We start from the raw sequence: 22,160 nt of genomic DNA on the forward strand, positions 1-22,160 counted from the left end.
ACCCAGAGGGGGGAGTGTAGAGAAGCAGTCAAGTACCCCATCAAAAGCTCTGCCCCCTGTTGCCTATATATTGTGAGCTAGAATGTGAGACACGTGCAGCACCAGTGAGAATGCCTGTACTGCAGAGAAACATGGAAACAAGGTATCCATTAAGGAAACCATATATGCATTCACAAAGATATGATGGCCTTTTGGACAAAGTCCCGGAGGAAGTGTGAAAATAAGCAAGAAAGACAACTGGTGACGTCCTGCGAAGTACGACTGAGGCACCCAGAAAAGATGGAAGAGGCTGAAGAACATAAACATTCTATGAGAGTTGAAGAGGAGGTGTCAAAGATGAGCAACATTTCGGGGTCAAGATGAAGATGCTCATGCTACAGAAACACTGAAGAAAATACAAAGTCATTTTACAATTGTACAGACGCAGTAACGCAAGCGGAGAAACTATTCATAAGGCTAGCTACGTAGTAAACAGATTGCGGCGATGTGCCAATGTATATGTATAGGATTGTATGGAATATGAATGTTCCACAAAGCACTTTTGCAGAGCTTTAACCCCATGAAAAGGCAGGATTTCAGTGTGGTGCAGTGGAAAAACAGCTAATGGCGAAGAAAGAATTCAAGAAAGGCTTGGCTGGCCCAGCACCAAGAAGTCAAGGCCACAGTGAGCCTGGGTGTCCATTCAGTAGTTACATGAACGTGAGAAGGAAACAAACTCCTGCCTGAGGTGAGATGGAAAAATCACTGAAGACGTCGTTTGTCATTTAATAGTATTTAATACAGTAAAAAGCTCAGAAACGTGGTCTCTAGTCACATGGTCAGATGAAAATAGACACTGGGTCGAGCTACACCGAAACCAGGAGACAAACTATGACTATACTCCCTTTTATTCTGAAGCACAGAGAACATCTACAAGGCCAAGTTTAAAGCCTTAATTGACTGGCAGAATGTACGGGTGATGATGGATGTCGGGCTAATAGGGTGGTAAGCTATGGTCAAGACCAGCCCAAAGCACCTGGGGTGCCAGCCCGTGTGCTGCTAGCATGTGAAATATTCCAGAGGGGAGCAAGGGTGCCAACCAATTATAGAAGGCAATGTAACAGAAAGCCCTATAGTTTTTATAACCAATAGGATGTCGTGTAATTTGTGACGACGTAGATGACAGAATTGTATGAACTGGTCAATTAGTTGTGGCATAGTTCCTAAACAGAAAAGAATTGGCTGACACGTGATTATGACTACATGACTACTTGTGCTACTGATAAATACACAAGGTAAGTGATTCTTCTAAAACTAGTACAGCATAGCAAAAAATGCAAAGAAAAGAAGTAAAGAAAAAAACCAAAAAAAACATTCTTTCTTCCACTTTACCCTAAAGAGGGAAGTGCAAACTAAAAAGGTAAATCTAGCCTGGTTAGACTAGCGACTTATGTGAACAGAACGCTAAGAGTCAGAAGTAGCATTCGAGGTGGTCTGGCCTATAGGGAATGCTGGAGATTTCCCAGTAGGCCTCTGCACCCTGTGCCTCTTTTGTGTGGTAACCCATTTTATTTCCAAATGTTCTCATAGGAAAAGGGTTGGGCTTGCTCAAAATGTGTAATATGGGGACACTATGCACATTATTTCCGGGGCATCTTTTGGTTCCCAGTCCACCCCTTAGTAGAATGCAGGTCCAATAGCTCATGTATAGACTATCGACTTATGTGAAGAGAGTGTTGAGAGTCAGAAGTAGAATGCAGGCTCGGTTGCACATTGATGTACAGCATATTGGTGTTATTTCATCTGGTAGCAGCATACCGACAATCTAAGTGTGCAATCTGTTTACACACTCCTGCCTCATTGAACCTTTGTCATTTGTAGACCATTTTCTAATCTGAATCGGGCCAAACCCTGCTAGGAATATGCACTTTTAAAAAAATCAGTATAGATCTTTGAGCTGATGGCTATTCTATTGGGGCCATAGGTATCTCTCATTTCATAGCCAAAATTAGTTTTAAGCTGTATATAATTACTGTATAATATTTTTAAGACCTATTTCACTAACGTTCGTGCTTTTTGGAATTGGTCCTGATGACATCGGATTACCTGATTATGTTCAGGCTTTATGGGTTCTATTTTTAATTCATTCTATTTATTTATTGGATTTAGTCCTGATATTTAATTGTGTGATTATGTGTAAATTATATTGATATTGCCATTTTAATATCTGAAAGAAATCTAAATTAACAAAACATGTCAATGCAGTCACTAAACCAACAAGTCTTTCCTCCTGACTAAATTACAATATTGTTCTTTGCTGCAGGCGAGAAGATGACGCTAAGTATTTCTGTCCTGCTGTCCTTGACTGTGTTCCTGCTGGTCATAGTGGAGCTGATTCCCTCTACCTCTAGTGCGGTGCCCCTGATTGGCAAATACATGTTGTTCACTATGGTATTTGTCATAACATCTATCATCATCACAGTAATTGTAATCAACACGCATCATCGCTCCCCAAGTACTCACATAATGCCCCAGTGGGTAAGAAAGGTGAGATTTGAAGCCTTGTGTTTTCTTTCTAAATGGAACTTGGACTATATGTAGTCTTTAGAAATATTTACATATATGTCCAGGTGCTGCTTTTCTACCACCATTCATCAGTCCATGTCATTCTTTATAAGTCAATACATGGGGAGTTATTGTTTGTTGTGGAGTATAAGTGGGTGGGCAATGTTCATTGAATTAAGGGGCACACACATGCAAATTTCATTTGGAAACAAACTCATTGGAGTAATCACCAGTTGAACCTTAGAGGACAGCAACAGACTGGTTCATATTGCATAATTCACCCCAAAAACATGTTCTCCACTTTTTTCTCTCTTAGGGATACATTTGACAGTAAATCTTTCAAAAAAGCAAAACACAATATTCTGGCACTCTGGTTCTTGTCACAGTGTAACAGAATTAGCCCTCAATACAGGAAACACATTCTTCAATGTTTCATCCAGTGTAATACTGATACATATATTTGATTTGATTTTTATTGTGTCTTTAGTTTCAAAATAAACCTTACATAAATAATTACACTAGATAGAAGGAAAACATATGAAAATACACACATTCAAAATACTTGTACTATTAAATAGTAGAGGCATTTTTTAACATTGGACTAAATAAGAATATAATATATCAACATACATAATACTATATCTGAAAATCTATATAATCAATAATCTCATCAATTCCTGGTTAGGCCCCTATATTCACCTTACAAAATTTAAAAGCTCATTCAATGAGACATAGCTTCACATAAGTGGCAATAACATCCCTCAATGTAACTATTAAGTGTGAAATTACAGTCAGGAAACCCAACAAATGAATCTCAAGATTAAGAAAACAAAACATTGTACAATCATGAGAAAAGGCTTATTAGGAATCCGCAGAGGGCTAGTATTAAGGAGACATTATCACCCAGCATCAACCTAGCGACAGGGGCTCAGCCAAATCTAAAATGGGGGAAATCGACAAATCTACCAAAATGCCTGTTTCTCTGTTCAAGGGTCTTGATACAATGTATATAAAATATTTTAGTTACTCAAATTCATTTTGATTATTGCACCACATACAAATTCTTTTTTTCTTTGACAATCCCCAATCTCAGCTCCAGACAATCAAGTGTTGGTGGTTGATAATTTCAATCTAATATACCAATTTCTCATTTTCTTACAAGGAAACAAGTAGATGTATTTTGATAAGGCTAGCCATTTCCTAACAAATTTAGAATATTCAGAAACATTAGAATAAGAATTTCATCTGTCAGTAGTCACGTAACAATCACTTTTATAAAGTTTCTTCTGGATTTTCATGGGGTTAACTTTCAATCCATAGATATCTGGTCCCATCTCAGACAAAGGATACATGAATTTATTCAACAAATCTACTGTATTTTCAATTAAGGTTTTTCAAATCTTCAAATAAATTAGATGAGGGGATCATATATCTTGGCATAAAGATGACTTCTTCCAGATTACTAGAGATTGAAGAGATATAAACCCTAGCTCGTGACGCAGGAGACAATTTGCTATAGATAGTGCTAGTCCAAAGACCTTTTTCCACAGCATTCCTTCCATGATGTTTAGAAAGGCGCCCAGGTCAAGGAGGACCACCTTAAAACCATAGATTAAGGCCGGAACACTTTTTGCAGAATAGAACTTAAGTGCTGGCAAAATAGAAAATGAACAATAGGTTAGATAGATAGATTTTAATTGGGCAGACAGGGGTAATATTGGGAATACCCTTTATCAAAGAGTTTTGTTGTATGGTAAAACCCAGATATTTCGGGGAAGTAACTCTCTCCATTTGTGGTCACAAACAATCCAGGTCACCATTTTGAGTGGCCTTTTGGTTGAATAAATGTAAATCTTCGACTTGCTTCCATTGCATTGAAGAAACAATATTTTTCTATTGCATTGCAGGAAATATAGACAGCTTTTTGTAAACCAATTGGAATTCAGAAAATAAAAAGAAAAAGCAAGCCATCCGCAAAAAGCAAGGCAATGCAATTTCAAATAACCAGTTTTACCAGGAATTAATTCACAGATTCCCACAGAGTGTTGATATCCGATAGGTACAGATTAAAGAATAGCGGAGCAAGGATGCAACCCTGCCAAAGTCCAATACAGGTGTCAATAAGACTAGATAGAAGACAATCCACACTTAATCTAATCCTTATCTTAGTTTCCTGATGGAGGAATACTAGTAGTTTCACCAGAGTTTCCGGTATAACCCAACTTCGGAGTTTTGCTCACAGCCTTTCACACAGAACTTGATCAAAGACGCATCCTTAGTCATATCCTTACTAGCTCTATATACTGGTGAAGCAGTTAATCTCTTGCTTAATGCATGTAAATGTTCAGGGAGGGCCCTATATTTTTCCGAACCCTCACCTGGTATTTAGTGAGTAGATTCAGATTGGATAGCAACCAATCCAATTCCTTTAATAACAAAGCAGTAAAGACCTTGCTGAGCGCATACTAGATCGCGATTGGTCAGAAATTAGCCGGGTCCATTCTATCTTCCGTTTTGTAGATCGGTATGATGCTCTAGAAGTGCCATGCGGGTGGGAGCTGCTGTTTTTCAACAAATTCCATAAACATTCTACATAGTATGGAAAACCAGAGTTCAGGGTCATGTTTTAATGTAACGGGCCATATTCTAGATGGATGCATTTTTAGAATCACCTCATATATGTGCTCAATAGAGAGCATCTCTGTCCAATTGGTATAATACCTACTTACCAGAGATTGGAGGGCAATATGATTGTCAAACTTGGTGAACTTTGCACTGTAATAAACTGCTCATTTTGTTTCTGGTATAATGTCAATATGAGTCTGTTGTTGGCTCATAGATGTTTTATTTGTGAGTTCCCAGAATCTACAGTAGTTGTTTTCATTTTAAAGAGTAAAGCATTTGTTGGATGTTGGCAGCATCCATTTCATCCTTGATCCTCATGGTGCAATTTCTATAAGTCTGAAGACCCTTTACTTTCCCTGAGCTAAAAGTCTAATGTATATGGGCCATATAGACCCATCAGATGTTCAGATGTAGCCCTCTTTTGCCTTTTTGCCATAGCAATCATTTGGTAATAAACATGCAATGTATGTTTAGGTAAGTATGTTGTGCCTTTCCCTATAAATCTGCATAATATATTGTATACAATAGCTCTATTTCTGTCCCCCGCCCGTAAGAGAACCATGACTCATGATATTATTCAATCTCATCACATTTCCCAAAACAGTATTGAATTTGTCCATAAGCCTAAAATTCCATTTCTCTTTTAGTCTCCCCTCAATGCAAGGTCAAAAAGGTTAGATAAGATAGATGTGCATGAAGGGGGATAGCTGGAAGGGAGAAACTGAGATGGACAGAAATAATGGTGTGGTCTCCAAAGCCAGTAAAATGTGTAAGGAGCCAAGAACAATTGGGCACCAGACATTTCTAAATAGAAACATGATCAATCAAAAAGGAAGAGAGGCCCCATTTTCATGTCACTATATTGGTTAGATCGGGCTTCGACGAGGGCAGAAGCAATATTAGTTCCCAAGAAGCCATACATTGGGACCAGTAAAAAGCCCTTGCCTTAGACGTGGAGTTCAATTCAAAAATATCCAATGATAGGAAATCATTATTTTCTAATAGGCAGTCGGAGAGTTTAAGTCCCCATCTATTACAATATCGTTTTGATGGTCCTCCCCCAACCATGTTATCACAATTTCATTGATCCGTTGCTGCATATATATTATACCTTTTGTGTTGCAGGATTATAATATATATTAATCAGTAGCTTTTCATATTGTTAAATATCATTTCGGGAGACTAGGCTGACCCAACAGAAGAAAATAATCAATCGTGGCCAAGTAGGGTGGCCTGTAGATTTAATATAGATCAATACCACTTGACTCACTGGAGAAAGTGTTAAACCCTTCTATAAATAGTGGTTTGGTTAGCATAGTCTCTTGAAGCAAAATGATATCAGAGTTTATAAAAACGCAGTTTTTTAGACACATTTGCTGAATGCAAGAAACCACAGCGGTTGCAAGAGTAGACATTTAAAGAATCAATGCTAAAGTTTGGGTTTTGGGCCCTTTAGCCCCGACTTATTGACAAGTGCTGCTGCTAACCATGACCAATCATCTTGATATTCTGTACATTTCGATTGGGTTTTAACTTGTGTTACTGTTCTCTGAGAATTAGTGTCAAAAACTCTTTTAATGAGCAAGAGGATAGATGGGTAGCCAGACAATTGCCTTTGCCTGCTGCATTGGAGTGCGTTAGTTGAACCGCATTAATAAATTCCAACACATCAAGACCCATGGACCTGAAATAATCCACATGGTCCCAAACTAGATGTGCTACTATTTTAGAGTAAAACGGGACCATTAATCTGTCACCACCCATCTATGACAAGTCGACCCAGTCAATATCACCACAGTGAATTAATTGAAGTGCGTGAATGGCCGCGAAAAGCCAAAGTAAGGTAGAATGATTCAGTTGGATCACCTCATTAATGAGCCTTATTTTTCCAAAGCCTATTATTCTGTCATTATATCCTTAGTCACTTGACTTGTAGGGAAAGAGGATGCACAGAGAACATTACCCTGTACCGGATCAATTACCAAAACAGTGGTTTTGTTCTTAGAAGCCGAGCATGGATAAACCACATCTGCCTCTTCGATGCCATCAGCCAGAAAAGTGATTTTGTTTTTCTTGTATCCAAGCGCACAAAAGCCACGTCTACCTCTTTGATGCCATCAACCAATGAGGCCTGTGATATAGCAACAGTTGCTGGTTGTTCAACTTCTATTCCTGCATTGCCAGATTTAATTTTCTGCCCATTAGGTATAATTAGGTATAAAGAAGTTGTATATTTTCCCTTGTGTAATTTCTGAATATTCCCCCCCCCCTTTTTTTTTTTCTTTTTCTTTGGTTTAGGCTTAGGATCAATAGAAGCGACCGTCAACAAGGGAGAAGGGTTTGAAGCCTCAATTAGGGTAGGCTGTATATTTGAGGCTATAACAATCTAAGACATTTCCTTGAAGATCTTTTTCTGTGATGCTTGCTATTCGGTTTGTTCTTTGTTTTTTTTGTTAGGTTTTGCTTTGTCACTTTGGACTTCTTAGCTCGAGATATAGGTAGTATGAGACAGTCGATAGTTTTGCGTGGGCCCCCCACCACGAAACCAGAGAGTTTAGAGGTGTCCAGGACCTGTCTAGGGAGCACAATAAATCAAGATATGCACTTAATCTGTCTTGTATGTCATTGCATTGTTGGCAAGGCGTAGACCGGGTATGTAATTCATGAGCATGTCTATTTGGTTTGGGTACCTCTATATTACGGTCAGTTATGTCAGAGCCACTGCCATGACTCATTTGTAAAAAGTGGTTCTCGCTGTTCAATTTATTCAAATTCAGAGCTAATTCTGAGGATTTGAACTGCACCATGTCTTTAATATTGTCATATAGCCTGACAAATTATTGGAATACAAGGTGCAGGGCCGAAATCGATGACAAGCCCAGTGTATCCAAAGCATGATGTTCCAAAGGACTCAGAACTTGATTATAGTTTACAGGAGTTTTTAATACTTCACCAGTATTAGTTTCAGAAACTGCAATTTGAGGAATAGGTCTCTGATAGTTGTGCTGCGTATTGTCTAGCCTGCCCGCCTCAATATGAGATAGTGATCCGGAGGCATTGTAAAGGTCATGGCACATCCTTAGGAATGATTAATTGAAAACAACAGAGTCCAGTGTCGCCACTACCACTGGTATTGATATTTCTCCTGGGGGATGACATGATATCATTCAGTAATCTTCCCCTTAGGTGTTGGGCAAAATTTTAGAGTTCCTTTGTCAGAAGATTTAGACACTCTATCGACTATGGGTTCAGTATCACATACATCAGGGCCTGCCTCTGTTGAGGCCTGAAGTGTTGTAATTGAGGTCACAGACGTCAGTGGCACTAGTACAGGGAGCATTGCTCCTTAACTTATATTTTGACTGTGGATATTTCCGTGTCCAAATGCTCCCACACAATTAATGATGTCTTACTAGTGCCGTGGAGGCAGATCCAGGCAAAACAATGGCTGCACGATATCCCAGACCTGCAGTCGTTACCTCATTAGCCTCCTTTCGGCCTCCTAGGGACCACAACAGACCACACCTTCGTTGCAATTCCGCGCCTCGCTTGGCTCAGTATGCATCTTTTTACATAAACGTAGCTTCCATAATGGTGCATCAGGCAATTCAGATCCTCCTGAAATTGGTTGTTGTCAGGGGGCTGTTCCAAAACAGACCACACTTTCACCGCACTTCCGCACCGCGATGTGCGTGGTGTGCAGCTTTTTATGTTAACGTTGCTTCCATAAGGATTCACCAGGCTATTCAGTTCCTCCTGAAACTGGTCGTATCATAGGGCTGTTGCACAACAGACCACACTTTCGCCACATTTCCACAATTTATTGATACATTGTGGTAGGACTCCCACAGCAGTAATCTTGTGTTTTTGCATTGAAAACACAGAGCTGGAACTATTTACTAAACATGCATTTTTATGATGAAATAAGATGTATCTAAAAGTTTGGTACTGCTCACTAATGTTCACCGGGAGCTTATTTCAATGTATTTGACAAGGATAATATGAATGAATGTGCCCTGTAAAGTGAATGTCCTGTAGCATGTTGTGATGAAAGTGAATGGAAACCAACGTCTGTGCAAAACTGTTCTTCTTATGCACTCTTGATTCTGTAGGTTCCGATAATTTTGCACATTACAGCAAGATCTTCCGAAAAGGTTGAACGAATTTGCTGCGCTACTTTAATCCTCAAAAGAACTATTTTTTTACATGTCACCACTTCCACAGACCGCCGACTTGGTCTAGATAATAATAAGTGATGAATCGATATCCCAGGCAACAGAGCCTCTATTAAGAATGAGCCACCAGGGATTGTAAACCCTCTATCCGCTTCTATAGTGCTTTTCTTACTAGACATACTAGAGCAAGGTGCAGTAAAGGGACAAATGAATGAGGTACACATTCCAGCCTTCAAAAATAAATGACTGAGAACAGACGGGTGCAGGCGAGGGTTGAGTGGGGGCAACACGGACGACATGTAGAACAGACTACGCCCCTCGCCCTTCAGACTCGAATATTTAATGTGATGCCTGCAATCATCTGGCGATGGTCCACTCTGGTGCCCCACTCGCTGGTACACAGGTACAAGTTTCCGTTCACTATCCCCCTTTACCGTGTAGAATTTGAGGTCATCTTTGTGGAACATGTTTGTTCGAGTTGCTCAGCAAAGTACTTAATAAAAACAGAAATAATCCTAGTCCGTATCCCAAGTATGAACATACGGTAATGGCAGTTAATACCAGGGGTCATGTTCTAAAAATTAAAGTGGGGGGCTCATCAACAAACGCAAAGGTATGCGATATTGCCAGAAATTAGCATCTCAAGGTCAAATATGCAAATTTCATAAAATTGGTTTTGCACAACCACCTAAATTGCACAGGACGAAATGCATTTGCCTTTCATAAAATAAACCTAAACACAAAACCAAGAGAGGATATTTTTTTCTAATTGTGTTTTTGAAAACATTAAAAGGTGTGCATGTTTTAAACTCCAAGAACCAATACAAATGTTTTCCCTGGAACCTGCAGTACCAAAATGCAACATTTCACCTTTACTTGTTTTGCTATTTTTTGTCAGGTTATATAGTGCAGTGGTGAAGTATCCAGCATGCAAACCTGACAACTCTGGTTCGATCTCCGAGGTCGGCTTTAATTCATAAATTCAAAGAGTATATTCAGTGTTTCTCAATTTTGCAGGGGGGGTGGGACTGAGTCCACCCTCTGAAAAAAGTGGGTGGACTCTGTCCACCCCGTGTACCCTCGACTTGAGCCCTGGTTAATACACACAGCAAGGCTACATTCAGCATGATTGCTGGACAGCAGTGGGGTCGGGGAGGTGGAGGGGAGGAGAATAGGTTGTTAAGAAAGGTGAAGATTGATTCTGGGGTTTTCTGAAGTTGCCTCTCTGCTTACTCAATGCTTGATCTATTTCGCTAACAAGCTCTACATTAAGCTGAGCATACAATTGCATTTGTATTTATTTATTTATTAGTTAACACTGCTTATATAGGGCTTTTATCTAAAGCCCTGTATAAAATCAGACAGCAACGGTACAACAAAATGAACAACGAGGAGAAACGAGCATGGTCCAAAGTATTAGTCCACATGACGCCTCTATGGAAAGGAGTCTGTACCAAATTCATTTGAAGGCGTTTTTTAAACTGAAGTGAAGAAGAGCAAGAATGACTGTCTACGGGTAAAGAATACCATAACTTTGGAGCGAGAAGTTGAAACGAGTGAAAACCCAAAGAGGGGCAAGGGACAGACAGTAGAAATTGTGAGGCTGAGCAAAGGTTTCGAGTAGGATGATAGAGAGAAATGAAAGAGAAAAGATCAGAAGGTGCCTGAATGCTTTTGAAGACTAAGCCGAGAAGCTGATAATCGAATCACGGTTGAACTGGAAGCCAGTGGAGATGAGCGAGGTAAGACGTGACATGAGAAGAGAAAGGTAGACCAAAAATAATGCTTACAGCTGAATGTAAAATAGACAGTAAAGGAAAAAGAAAATAGTTAGGAAGACCTACATAAGGGGAGCAACAACAGCATAAATGAGATAACACTGTAGTTTGTAGCAACAATTTAATCGAAGCAAAGGTAAGCACGTAATGATTTTTCTTAATTTAAAGAGATGATAAGACAAGATTTGACAACGACTGCAATCTGAACCTATAGTGAGAAGGAGGAATCTAATATAACCCCAAGATTAGACGCCCGGGGAGAAATCTGAAGCTGAACTGATGAAAAGAAATATAAGAAGGTGGAGAAATCCTAGGAGAAGTTGGAAAGAAAAGGATTGCAGTTATTTTAGGATTAAGACAGAAACTGAGAAGACATCCAGGATTTGACAGCAGGAAGACGGCAAGAAAGATGCGGGCGAGTAGGATCCTTAAAGGAAGGAAATAAAAGCAGAATCTCTGTCTCATCAGCATAGACATGAACCTGATAGCCGTGACCAGAAAACTAGGAAGCCAAAGATGATGTGTAGATAGATATGGGCCAAAACCTGAGCCAAATGTTACATTCACTCGGAGCTATAACGCCCGACTAAGGGAAGAATTGTGAGACGTACACTTGAGAAGTAAAGGAAGCTGAAGTAAGTCATAGGGCTGCCCCCAAAAACATGTGATGTTGGACTTGGAAGATCTAGGCATTTTGATAGTACTAAAGGAAAGGTCAAACAACTCAGGGCTTGATTCTGAGATCCATGAAAAGTGAGTGCCAGTTCTTGATGGAATGACACGTTTTGATTTGCTCCATGTTATGTGCCCATATTTATATAGATATAGAATATCGAGAAAATCACAAAGTGTTGTGCTATGAAGTAATGACATTTTCCTCATTTTACATGTAGCTTAGAATCAGGTCCTCTGCATCTGTATAAATCTAGATACAGAATATGGAACCAATAGGAAAAGTGATGTCCATCTTAACTCTCAGTCCCCACATAGATGTCCCCCATGATGTAATTTTGTATGCCATTTTAACTCCCTTCTGTTATTTTCTTGTTATATTATGTGTGTGCTCATGGGCTTTACAAAGCGGGAGACACCGACTTCAGATGTTCATCACTTCCCACATCCGCTGAATTTCAAGGGTTTTACCTAATGTTTTTTCCCTCACTATATATAAACATTGCTTCATTCCAATAATGCAACTAATCACCATTTAAAAAAATAATGTATATCTTCAGTAAAGGGCTTTGGGCTAAGTAAACGTGCAAAACATAGCAATACATTTCATCAGCATTTACAATGTGCCTATGAGATAGACAGTCCCTCATTAGTGTTATAGCTATACAGTTTTCGAGGGGAGACGTGTAATTGACACAGAGCAATTTAACAACTGCATCAGACCTATCCAAGCATCGCCACAAAGTCACATTCTCTTTCGCATGGTAGAGGTCTCATCTCAGTGCCATTAACCACATTTCTGCACAGTCACATAGAGATTATTTACTGCTAATCTTCATTACACCTTCGTCCGTTTTACTCGTCCCAGTCCTGAACAATGAGGGGTTTCTCACCTCAGAGATAGGCAAACTGCTTCTAACATAAAGAAATGTGTTAAGCCATCCCCCTCCCCTCCATGGTAGGAATAAGGTGCCACCTCTGTCAAATCGCTGGCTGTCATAACTTAGCAGTTCACATAAACCCAATATCTCCCGGAGCAGGAGGTTTGGGAAATGGGTCTGGGATGAGGAATTATAGGACTGAAGTAATAAAGGTTACCAGTAAGTAATCCTAGCATTACCCAATTATCCCTCATCCTGTTTTTCAGTCCTGAATAATGAGAAACTACCAAGAAATGTCCAGAGATGTTGGAGCAGTGAGGCAGACTGTCGCACTGCGATGGGGGATGTACAGTGAGATTCCTCCTCCAGCACCGCCACAAGAATCTAAGGGCCTCATTACACGGATGGCGGTAGGGATATCCCTGCCGCCTTACTACGAGGTCCCTTTGCGGGTTGGCGTTAAAATCCAACCCGCTACGGGACCTCGGAGCTAATTACGGCACCGCAAAATTGCGGTGCCGTAATTAGCGCCTTCCCCATTCCCATAGAGCCCTATGGGGCAGAAATGGGAATGGGGAAGGGCAATGGCAGAAGGGGGATTTACCGCCCCTCCAACCTTGGAATGGGGCGGTAAATCCCCTTTCCGCCAAGGCGGTGCCGGTATTTTACCGGCATGAGCCATGGCGCTAATAGCGCCATGGCTCACCGCCTACCGGGTAATGAGGCCCTCAGACTCTGATTCTGCAATGATTTATGGAAGTATCACAAGCAGCCCATGTTGCATCACTGCAGAGGTCAAGTAAAGACACTCAGCCCCTGAGGGAGATATCCCTCTAGTCCCTCTAACTTGGAACTTTAGAAATGCTGTAAGCCATAGAGATTGCCATATGAATCCACACACGTATTGATAGCGGCAGCTGACGATTTATCACCCAGATGGCCTGATCCTAAAGAAACTAAGAGGTAGTCAGAAGATCTCATTGGCTCAGTTCTTTGAAGATATTCCCTCACTGTTCTCCCCACAAAAAAGTGTGCACCTCCAAGTCTGCCATACCTGTTATCGGTATGAAGGTGGGAAGCACAGTGTCCTTTCCTAAGTGTAATGAGGACACCAATTTAGAACTAAATGAAGGAGCTGTCCACAGAACCAAACACTCTAGCAGAAATCTCAAGGAAGAGGGGGCACACTTGAGGGCACCCAGCTCTCCTAACCTCTGGCCTGATATTATTTGAAGAAGAGAAAAGCTGTCTTGAAAGTAATGTGATGCCCCCAATTAGCCCTAAGGGTGCGGGTTCTGGGTGTTCTGGAGTTCTAAAGCCAATACCCCAGAAAATTCAAACTGAATTAAACCGAGACGTTCAATGGCCAAGCCTTCAGCTAAAAGGGTAAAAGTGACAACCTGGGGAAGGGGTGGGATGACAGGTGGGGAGGAGCCAATGTAACTCTGTTGAAAGCAGAAAAATCAGGGGGTACGAGGAATTCTTCTTTCACCATGGAGCTACAAAGAGGACTGATGCCTTCTTTTCTCTGATCTTCAGCTGTAGCCTAGGGATCGGAAGGAAGGTAGGGCTGGCGTAGAAGAGATCTATGGGGATGGTGGGCTGGAGAGATCATCTGTGCCGCAAGCTGCCAGATTCCTAGGCTGAGAGCATTATGCTGGAAACGGTCCATCCTCTATGCTAAGAAAGTGATCCAGAGCTGGCGCCCCAGATCTCTTGGGAGAATATCAAGCGGGTCAGAGACATGTTTGCCAATACATGTGAGTCCTTGCTGTCCACCTGTGCATTCTCTACCCCTTGAATGTAAGAGGCTCCCAGGGATAGGAGGAGATCTATGCTGTTACTAACCCCAGGGTTAGAGATCTTGTACCCCCTCCCACCACCATTGGTTGACATAGCACTTTGACACAATGTTGCCTGTCTACACCAAACCCGCTGCATCCCTGATATGGGGTGCGGGGAGGGGGCAATTCCAGCAGAGCCTTGTGAACTTCTAGTAAATCCCTCTGGTTCGAGGCTTTCAAGCCCATGCGGGATGGCTAATGTCCCTGAGACACTTGCATCTGAGGTGATCTATGGCATGAGTAGGGTTCTTCAGGGAATCTCTTTCATAGTTGAATGGGCTGGAACCACAACTGCAATTCTTCCTTGATCTTCAGAAAGAGGGGAATACAGTCTTTCCTAGTCCTCTGTTTGCAGGCTCTAGTAATTGAGGATCTGAAGAATGAGTCATAATGTGTCCCCAAGCCCTTGGGACCACAAATGCTGAGGTCGACATGTTGCCCTGTCTCTGCAGCCAGAGCCCTGTGGATCTATTTCCTTAGCAGAAACAAGAGTCTCGAAGGAAATTCTACCATTCTGTGCAATGGTGGTGATACCATTCCCTTTCCGGTATTGAACTGATGGTTCTATGTGAAGCTATCCCCAGGAAAGTTTAGCCATGTGAAAATGTAGCCAGCAAAAAGTTGTTTTAAAAAATTTAGTCATTTAATAGTATCAATGCAGTGTGAAAATGTTGCCAGTAAAAAGGTCACCAAAAAAACAATGTTTAAATACACAGAAGTACAAGGCTGTAACCCTAACCTTTAATAAAACCTCTGCAATCACCCTAACTCTATTCCTAAACCTTCCCCTGAGTCTAACTATTACCCTGAACTCTTACAGAACACTAACCCTTCAGTGTGCTACAACATCCTATTTGCATGTTAATCAATAAAAAATCAATTGTCCCGGGAGGATAGCTCAGAGGCAACGTGTTCGCTTGGAAGCAGGACGATATGAAGCAACACAGGTTCGATCCCTGGGTCCGCGCTTAAAAACCTCTGGGTATTTAAGCGCGTTAGAAATACGCAACTAAGACAAACAACTATGCAACTAAAACAAACAATTCCTGTAACAGCGCCTCGATGCCTGCGTGAGTGCTTTAAAAAATGCAAAAATAATTAAAAAGAAATGAACAGTGAACCTAACTCCAACTCTCTCATTATCTTGCCCCTAATGGCATAGCTCTTTCCCTAACCCAAACCCTTGCTCTAAACCTAACCATACCCTTACTGCAACTCTAACACTTACCCTAATGCTTACTTTGCTCTAACCAGTAGGTGTGTCCTAACCACTATACTACACCAGCATCACCAGCCCTCTAAAACTTCCCTATCCCTTTCTTTACAACGTACCCATTACTCTATTAGCACTTGCCTTACCATACCCCCTGCCATAACACTTAATATACCCTAACGACTAAACAAACCCCAACATCACCAGCCCTGCAGCAACCACCCTGACCCTAACTCTTACCCTAATTCTAATAGAAAATCTTTACTCTAACCCCAGGCAATCACAAGCCCACAATATCATCCTTAATACTAACAATTACCCTAGCAGCACTATATTCTCCAGCTACTTTTTAGCTTCATTTCGACTACTTTTTGCTTGGCAATTTTTTCAATGCAGAGGTATTTTCACCACAACTTTTTCACTGACTACACTTTTGCTGGCAACATTTTCACTGGATACCAAACTGATCCCCAATGAATTCTAAGTTTTGGGTTGGACAAACCCTGGAATTCTTCAAATTGATCACCCACCTGACCCTCATTAGAGTGCTGAGCTATTTGGGTAGCGTGCTTTGATAGTTTTGCAGGACTTGATACATGAATGAGCCAGTCATCGAGATGTCCATGAAGATGTATTCCTTAGCTGTCAGGAAGCTGCACCAGCGAGCTAATACATTTGAGAAAACACTTTGTGCGGACTTCAGGTGGAGAGGGGGTGGTCTTCAAATCGATTCTGCTCCTTCTTTGCTGTGAATCTCATGAAGCATTGGTGAGCCTCTAGAACTGGAATATAGTGGTAAGCATCCTCCCAGTCTATGGAACACATGAATTTATCAGCTGTTATTGTGAGGTGATATTAAACTGGTCGGCGGCCCGACCCTCTTGGCAACAGCCTGCTGCCCAATTTAAGGGCATGCATGCACTCGGGGTCCCTGAACGTGGGCGGCAGGGTCAGCCCGCCGCCCAGTTAATTATCGCCATTAGCAACTGTGTAGGTCGCTACACGAATGCTAATGGTGTCTTTTTTTAAATAAAAAAAGAAGCTTCCCTTGTCTGCGTGGCCGGCCGCCTTGCAGTGCTGGTGTCCTGGAAGTCTGTTTTCACTGTTGATAACTGTGGCATCATCAGCATGAAAATGGCCTTCAGGGAACGCAGCACTGCGCGGCAGCAAGCCGTACAGCCCAGGTAAGTTTCTTCTTTTTTATTTCCAAAAAAAAGAAAGACACCATTAGCACCCGTGTAGGACACTAAGACTCACAGAATACGAATAAGGTGGAAAACAAACTGCATTGGCGTGAGTCACAGCACTCCATCTCCCACATCTTTCATACCAAGGTGGAGCGCAGTGAAGCTCAGAACTGCAGGTGCCTGACGTCCAGTTTGGGCTTGAGGAACTTATAGACCATGCCTAATCCGAATGCCGAAGAATGGAAGTGACTAATGCAGTTTCCAGAGCAGCAGAATATCCTTGCGGGTGTGAACCCCAAAAGATTTGTTTAACTGACTCCTTCATTTTCGAAAAAAAAAGAAAAAACAACTTTTGTTAGCTAACTGACATTTTCTAACCTACCTACCTGTGCCATTAGACAGAAAAAGTCGGAGGATCTTTGAAAGGAGGCCCATCTTATACGCACAGAACCATTCGAGGGGAAGGAGACGAGATAACGGAAGGCTGCTTATCTTGGAGGCAAGAGTCACCACTTTATTTAGGACTGGATGAGGAAGAGGGATGAAGGGGTAATGTGGCAGTCTGTACTTAAACCTGCTTCTTCGGCCAGGCCCCACCTTACACTGGAGAGCGGCATACCTACAAATGACTGTAGAGCCTGCCATTTAATGATAAGGTTTAAAAAGCACCCGACTCAAGGGCTGAAGTAAAAACACCAGATTGAGACGTTGGGGTACGGGGGCGTTCATTAAGAATATACCAATGCTAGAGAACGTTTACTTTCTGCCTAAATGCTACCAGACCGCTAACATCTGACTTCAAGCATACATAATGCGGAGAGATAAAAGACACAGGGCCTCATTATGAGCTGTGTGGCAATGGTAAAATGAATTATATCAAATACCGCCTCTTTTACTGCACCACACAATTATGGGTTTTGTCACCCATTTCCAATAAATCCACCCGGTTATGAGATCAGGCACTGCCAGTTGAGGCTTCATTCTGGCAGTGTTGCCACAAGCACCGAGAGCGGCGGAGAATGGCGCATCACGCATCCAGAGGCCCATCACTGTTTAGCCCCTTCGCTCAGTGCAGCTTTGGCCATGATTGATTCAGCAGCCTTTGCCACAACCACACAATGAGCTGATGGCCAACATTGGCCCCATCCTTCTCCCTTGACCAATGTTATTCTAAGGGATGCCAGCAAGTTCTTCAGGTTCTTTGTCCCCACAGCGCAAGAAGATAGCTTTTGGGTCTGGCAGTCACAGGACATGAGCAGGGTCATATATGGACATCAAATAGGCCTCGGTACCCATAGGAAACTGGCCCGCAATTAGAAATAACAACTGGTTACCTGTTTGAATGTTCATGAATGGGTTTTTGATTAAAAAAAATGTGTTGCAACTGGTGCATTTGGAGACCGACATTAGTCCAAACTACTAGATGCACAATGCAGTAACTTCTCAAAGTGCCCCAATTTGGCCCAAAACACTGGCCCACACTAGGATGTTGGGCCAATCTTCGGGCACTGCCCAATTGCCCTAGAGCCAGAGCCTGGTATGAGACATGGGGAAGGCAGAAGCATTTGCATCTTGCAATCTGCTCACACGCCTGAATCACAAATGTTAAACACGAACACCCCAGGGCCGCATGTACATATCGAAAAACCAGCTTCAAAAAGTGTTTGAACTAATTCCTCACGTGCTTCTACCCCTTCTCCTTTTACTGTGAAATGTTGTCAGTGTTACATGAAAGGATCAGAGTGGGAAGTAAACAGAGAGAATTGGGAATATCATTTGTTTTATGCCTCAGTAGGAAAGGGAGCAAGCATTGACAGGACAATACATGTTGGCATTCATATGTCAAGTGCAGTCTCAAATGCCCTAATGATGTCATCATATTCCTGATAAAGTACCAATAGGCTAAGGTGTACTCTTGCGTACCCAGGTGCTGTCATCATATGCTTAGTGCAGCCTTCAAAGCACCAATAATGCTTGCGAGTGCTGGTCACCATATTTAAAGTATAGCCTGGCATGTGCTGCGATCAAATGCAGCCTCAATTGCCCCAATAATATAAACAAAAGCCTGGCATAGTCACTACATGTAGAATGGACTTAAGAAGAACGTTTTTGTTGATGAAATGCTTTTTGTTCCCTAATATGACATTGAGTACCCGTTCCACAGACTATACTGGGGTAATGGCCCCTGGACATTACCTCCCGGTATAGCTCATGAAACGGGTACTTAACGCCATTAGCACCCGGTCCACGGGCTGGAATGGGGCTAATTAAAAGTATTTTCTTTTTCTGAGTGGGTCACCTTGCAGCGTCCCATTCACGGAAAGAAAGTACAGAATAAAAATGGTCACCATCGATTGGGAAGGCGGGATTCCGTACAGAGCCCCTCTTTCATTTCCATAGCAGCATCACGGAGCGAAGGCAATAACTGTGGTGGCGGGATTCGCTGCTGCTGTAGTAATGAGGTAAGTGGGGAGGGGGGTTTATTTAAAAGGAGACGGGCGGAGTGGGGAAGATGGAGGGCGGGGGAACCGGCCATCAGGCGGCTTGGAACGCGGGTTAGATCAGCAATATCAGCCCACGCTGCTAGCCTCCTGATTTGCTGGCACCCCCCCCAAGAGTGCTAATCAAAGACCTACTGATCAAATCCATCCAACAACAGACAAGCATTACACTTCCCGCCAAGTTAACTGATAACATTAGCAGATCCTACCCCACTTAACTTTCAATTCTGCATCAGCACAGGAGTCTTAGATAACAAACAAATACACAAACACAAGCATTTTGCTTTGCACACAGTTAACCGATGACATTAGCAAATACCAACCCACTGAACTTTCAATGTTGCATCAGGAGGGCGTTGTCAGGTATTCAGTTCAACAAAACAAACACTAGTAACATCCATGCCATGACTAAAGGACAGTAACGAAGTTCACGGTCTTACAAATGATAATAGGGGTTACAGTACATGAAACAGACACACACGCCAAAGAACACGTAGAGAAACACGGCTTTGTATAGCCTACGAGATCTGAGGCCTTCCACTTATGCACACACACAATATTCACCTTTCAACAAATCCCAATGCCAGAAACGTACAAGAGGAGGGAATATTAGACATTTACTACTGTCAATAGCTGATGTTTTTACTCTGGTAGGTGTGGCTAAAGCGACATGAGCCAAATAAGCCAATGAGCCAAAACCTAAAAGCATGGGGAGTCCATCATTTTGAGAAATGTCCCTCTCGCACCTGTGGCAGCGTTGTGGTTAATAGTTGCCAAGGCAAGATGGCATTGAATCATATTGTTTATCTAGTGTGGTAAACTTTTAGCATTGCATTAAAGAACATTTTAAAATAAATTGGTAAACATATACAACAATATTAGCTTCTTATATAGTGTTATGCCCGATTCCACCCACTTCTGGGCGCTGTAATAAACACTGTTATTACTATTCACTTTAATGGAACTCAATCTGTCAGCCTCAGAAGATGGATGGACTTATTCTGCCCGCTGGGATTGGAACCTGCCATGTTCAGGCATGGCCCACAGTAGAGTTGCATGCTTAAAAAGGAGGGTAACCCTCAGCTTTTAATGTGACTTATGCTCAAACATGATGGCAAAGTGGATTAAATCCGTTTTAAAAAAAAAAGTGGCGTTTTGTGTTATGCAATCTAGTAAATCGTTTTTCTACTCCCCCTTTTGTAGATATTTATTGAGACCATCCCGAATGTGATGTTTTTTTCCACCATGAAACGTCCAGCCAAACATAAGCAACATAAGAGGATTTTTACAGAAGACATTGACATCTCTGACATATCTGGGAAGCCGGGGCCTGCTGCCGTAACTTACGAATCACCGCTCACCAAAAACCCGGATGTGAAGAGCGCCATTGAGGGTGTCAAGTACATTGCCGAGACCATGAAATCTGACCAGGAGTCCAGCAATGTAAGATGGCTTTGATTTTGAATTGCCGGGTTCATTCTTGGAGGTTGCATTGTACACCAGTGCTCTGCACAGACCATCTCAAAGGTCTGGCAAGATTTAAAATGGCTGTCCAACTTACAAGCCTGCAGAGTTGTTTTGTGCTTTAGTGGTGAGTGAGTTCACATACCTCAAGCAATCAGAATTACATTTGAAGAACTGTCACTATTCTTTGATCAATTCCTAACTCTTTATTGGCACATGCGTTTGCTTTAAGATATCTGCTGTGCAAGGCTTGATGCCTAAGTCAAATATAGCCTAGGCACACACGTGCCCTGGTTAGATGGACATCAGCAGCGTCACACCTGCATTTTAGATCTTACCAGAGCTCACCATTTAGCTCTGACTCCAAAAAAGCTCTTGCCATCTAATAGCCTGTGAATATATCTTCCCCACAAACTTCAGTCATCTGTACTAGTGTTTTATGGGAAATGTGCTCGCATTGAGGCATACGTTGGGCATTTTAATGTGTCTGTTTGACACCGACACCGTAAAGCCACTACATTGATACATTGGTTAGCACTAGGAACTACATTAAAGCTTTCTTGCACCTGTTATGTAACTGCAGCAGTGTGTGGACAGGGAGTATTTCCACTCTAGTACCCACACACTAGTCAGATATTATGATGGATACTGCTGCCAAAGCATGTTCATTGTCAGTGACCTTTGTAGGTGGGTAAGGGACCCAAAGGAAAAGCAAACAACTTTCCCAAGCATACCTAGGTTCAAGAATAGGAACAATCCAATTATTTATACCTAGGATATTTTACTGAAAGTTACATATTGTACCTAAAGTGAGGCAATTGAGCATATCATTTATTTTTACTATCCGAATTAGCCACCTTACAGACACATTTCAGCATTATGCAGTTTATCATTTCACCACAAGGTGTCTCCTCCGCCTTCACCAGGGGCTGAAGGAACTGCACCTGCGTGCCCTGGCCACCAATACTCACAGTGGCGCTGTAATCAAGAGGAGAGGGTTACAATGACGCCTGGACCCATAGAGGCTTGGGCGTTTCTACTTTATTATAACGAGTTCAATTACTTTGTGGTCATTTACTTGGTTGTAATTACTTCAAATGACTTTGCGGGGAAGTCATTGTGTACATGTATTTAAGGATTAGGAGTTGTAAGGGTGTGGGGAGGGGAAGGAGGGCCTTGGGGGATCCCTCACCCATAAAGAAATTCGAGAAAGAAAATCAAAGTGATTACAACACAGTATATTACCACAAAGTAATTAACTTCGAGTAAACAACGC

General features: G+C 41.9%; 1 protein-coding gene across 1 annotated transcript in view; it reads left to right on the plus strand.

Annotated features, from left to right (window-relative positions):
• The window catches only part of CHRNA1 (cholinergic receptor nicotinic alpha 1 subunit), a 110,266-nt gene that overhangs the window by 62,695 nt on the left and 25,411 nt on the right, over positions 1-22,160 (plus strand). Inside the window, exons 7-8 of the mRNA XM_069616146.1 lie at positions 2,303-2,526; positions 20,624-20,863. Coding sequence (XP_069472247.1) covers positions 2,303-2,526; positions 20,624-20,863 — 464 coding nt within the window. The remainder of the gene's footprint in view (positions 1-2,302; positions 2,527-20,623; positions 20,864-22,160) is intronic.

Source organism: Ambystoma mexicanum, chromosome 9 (assembly GCF_040938575.1).
Source record: "Ambystoma mexicanum isolate Mex_15411 chromosome 9, UKY_AmexF1_1, whole genome shotgun sequence".
NCBI classification, from domain to species: domain Eukaryota; kingdom Metazoa; phylum Chordata; class Amphibia; order Caudata; family Ambystomatidae; genus Ambystoma; species Ambystoma mexicanum.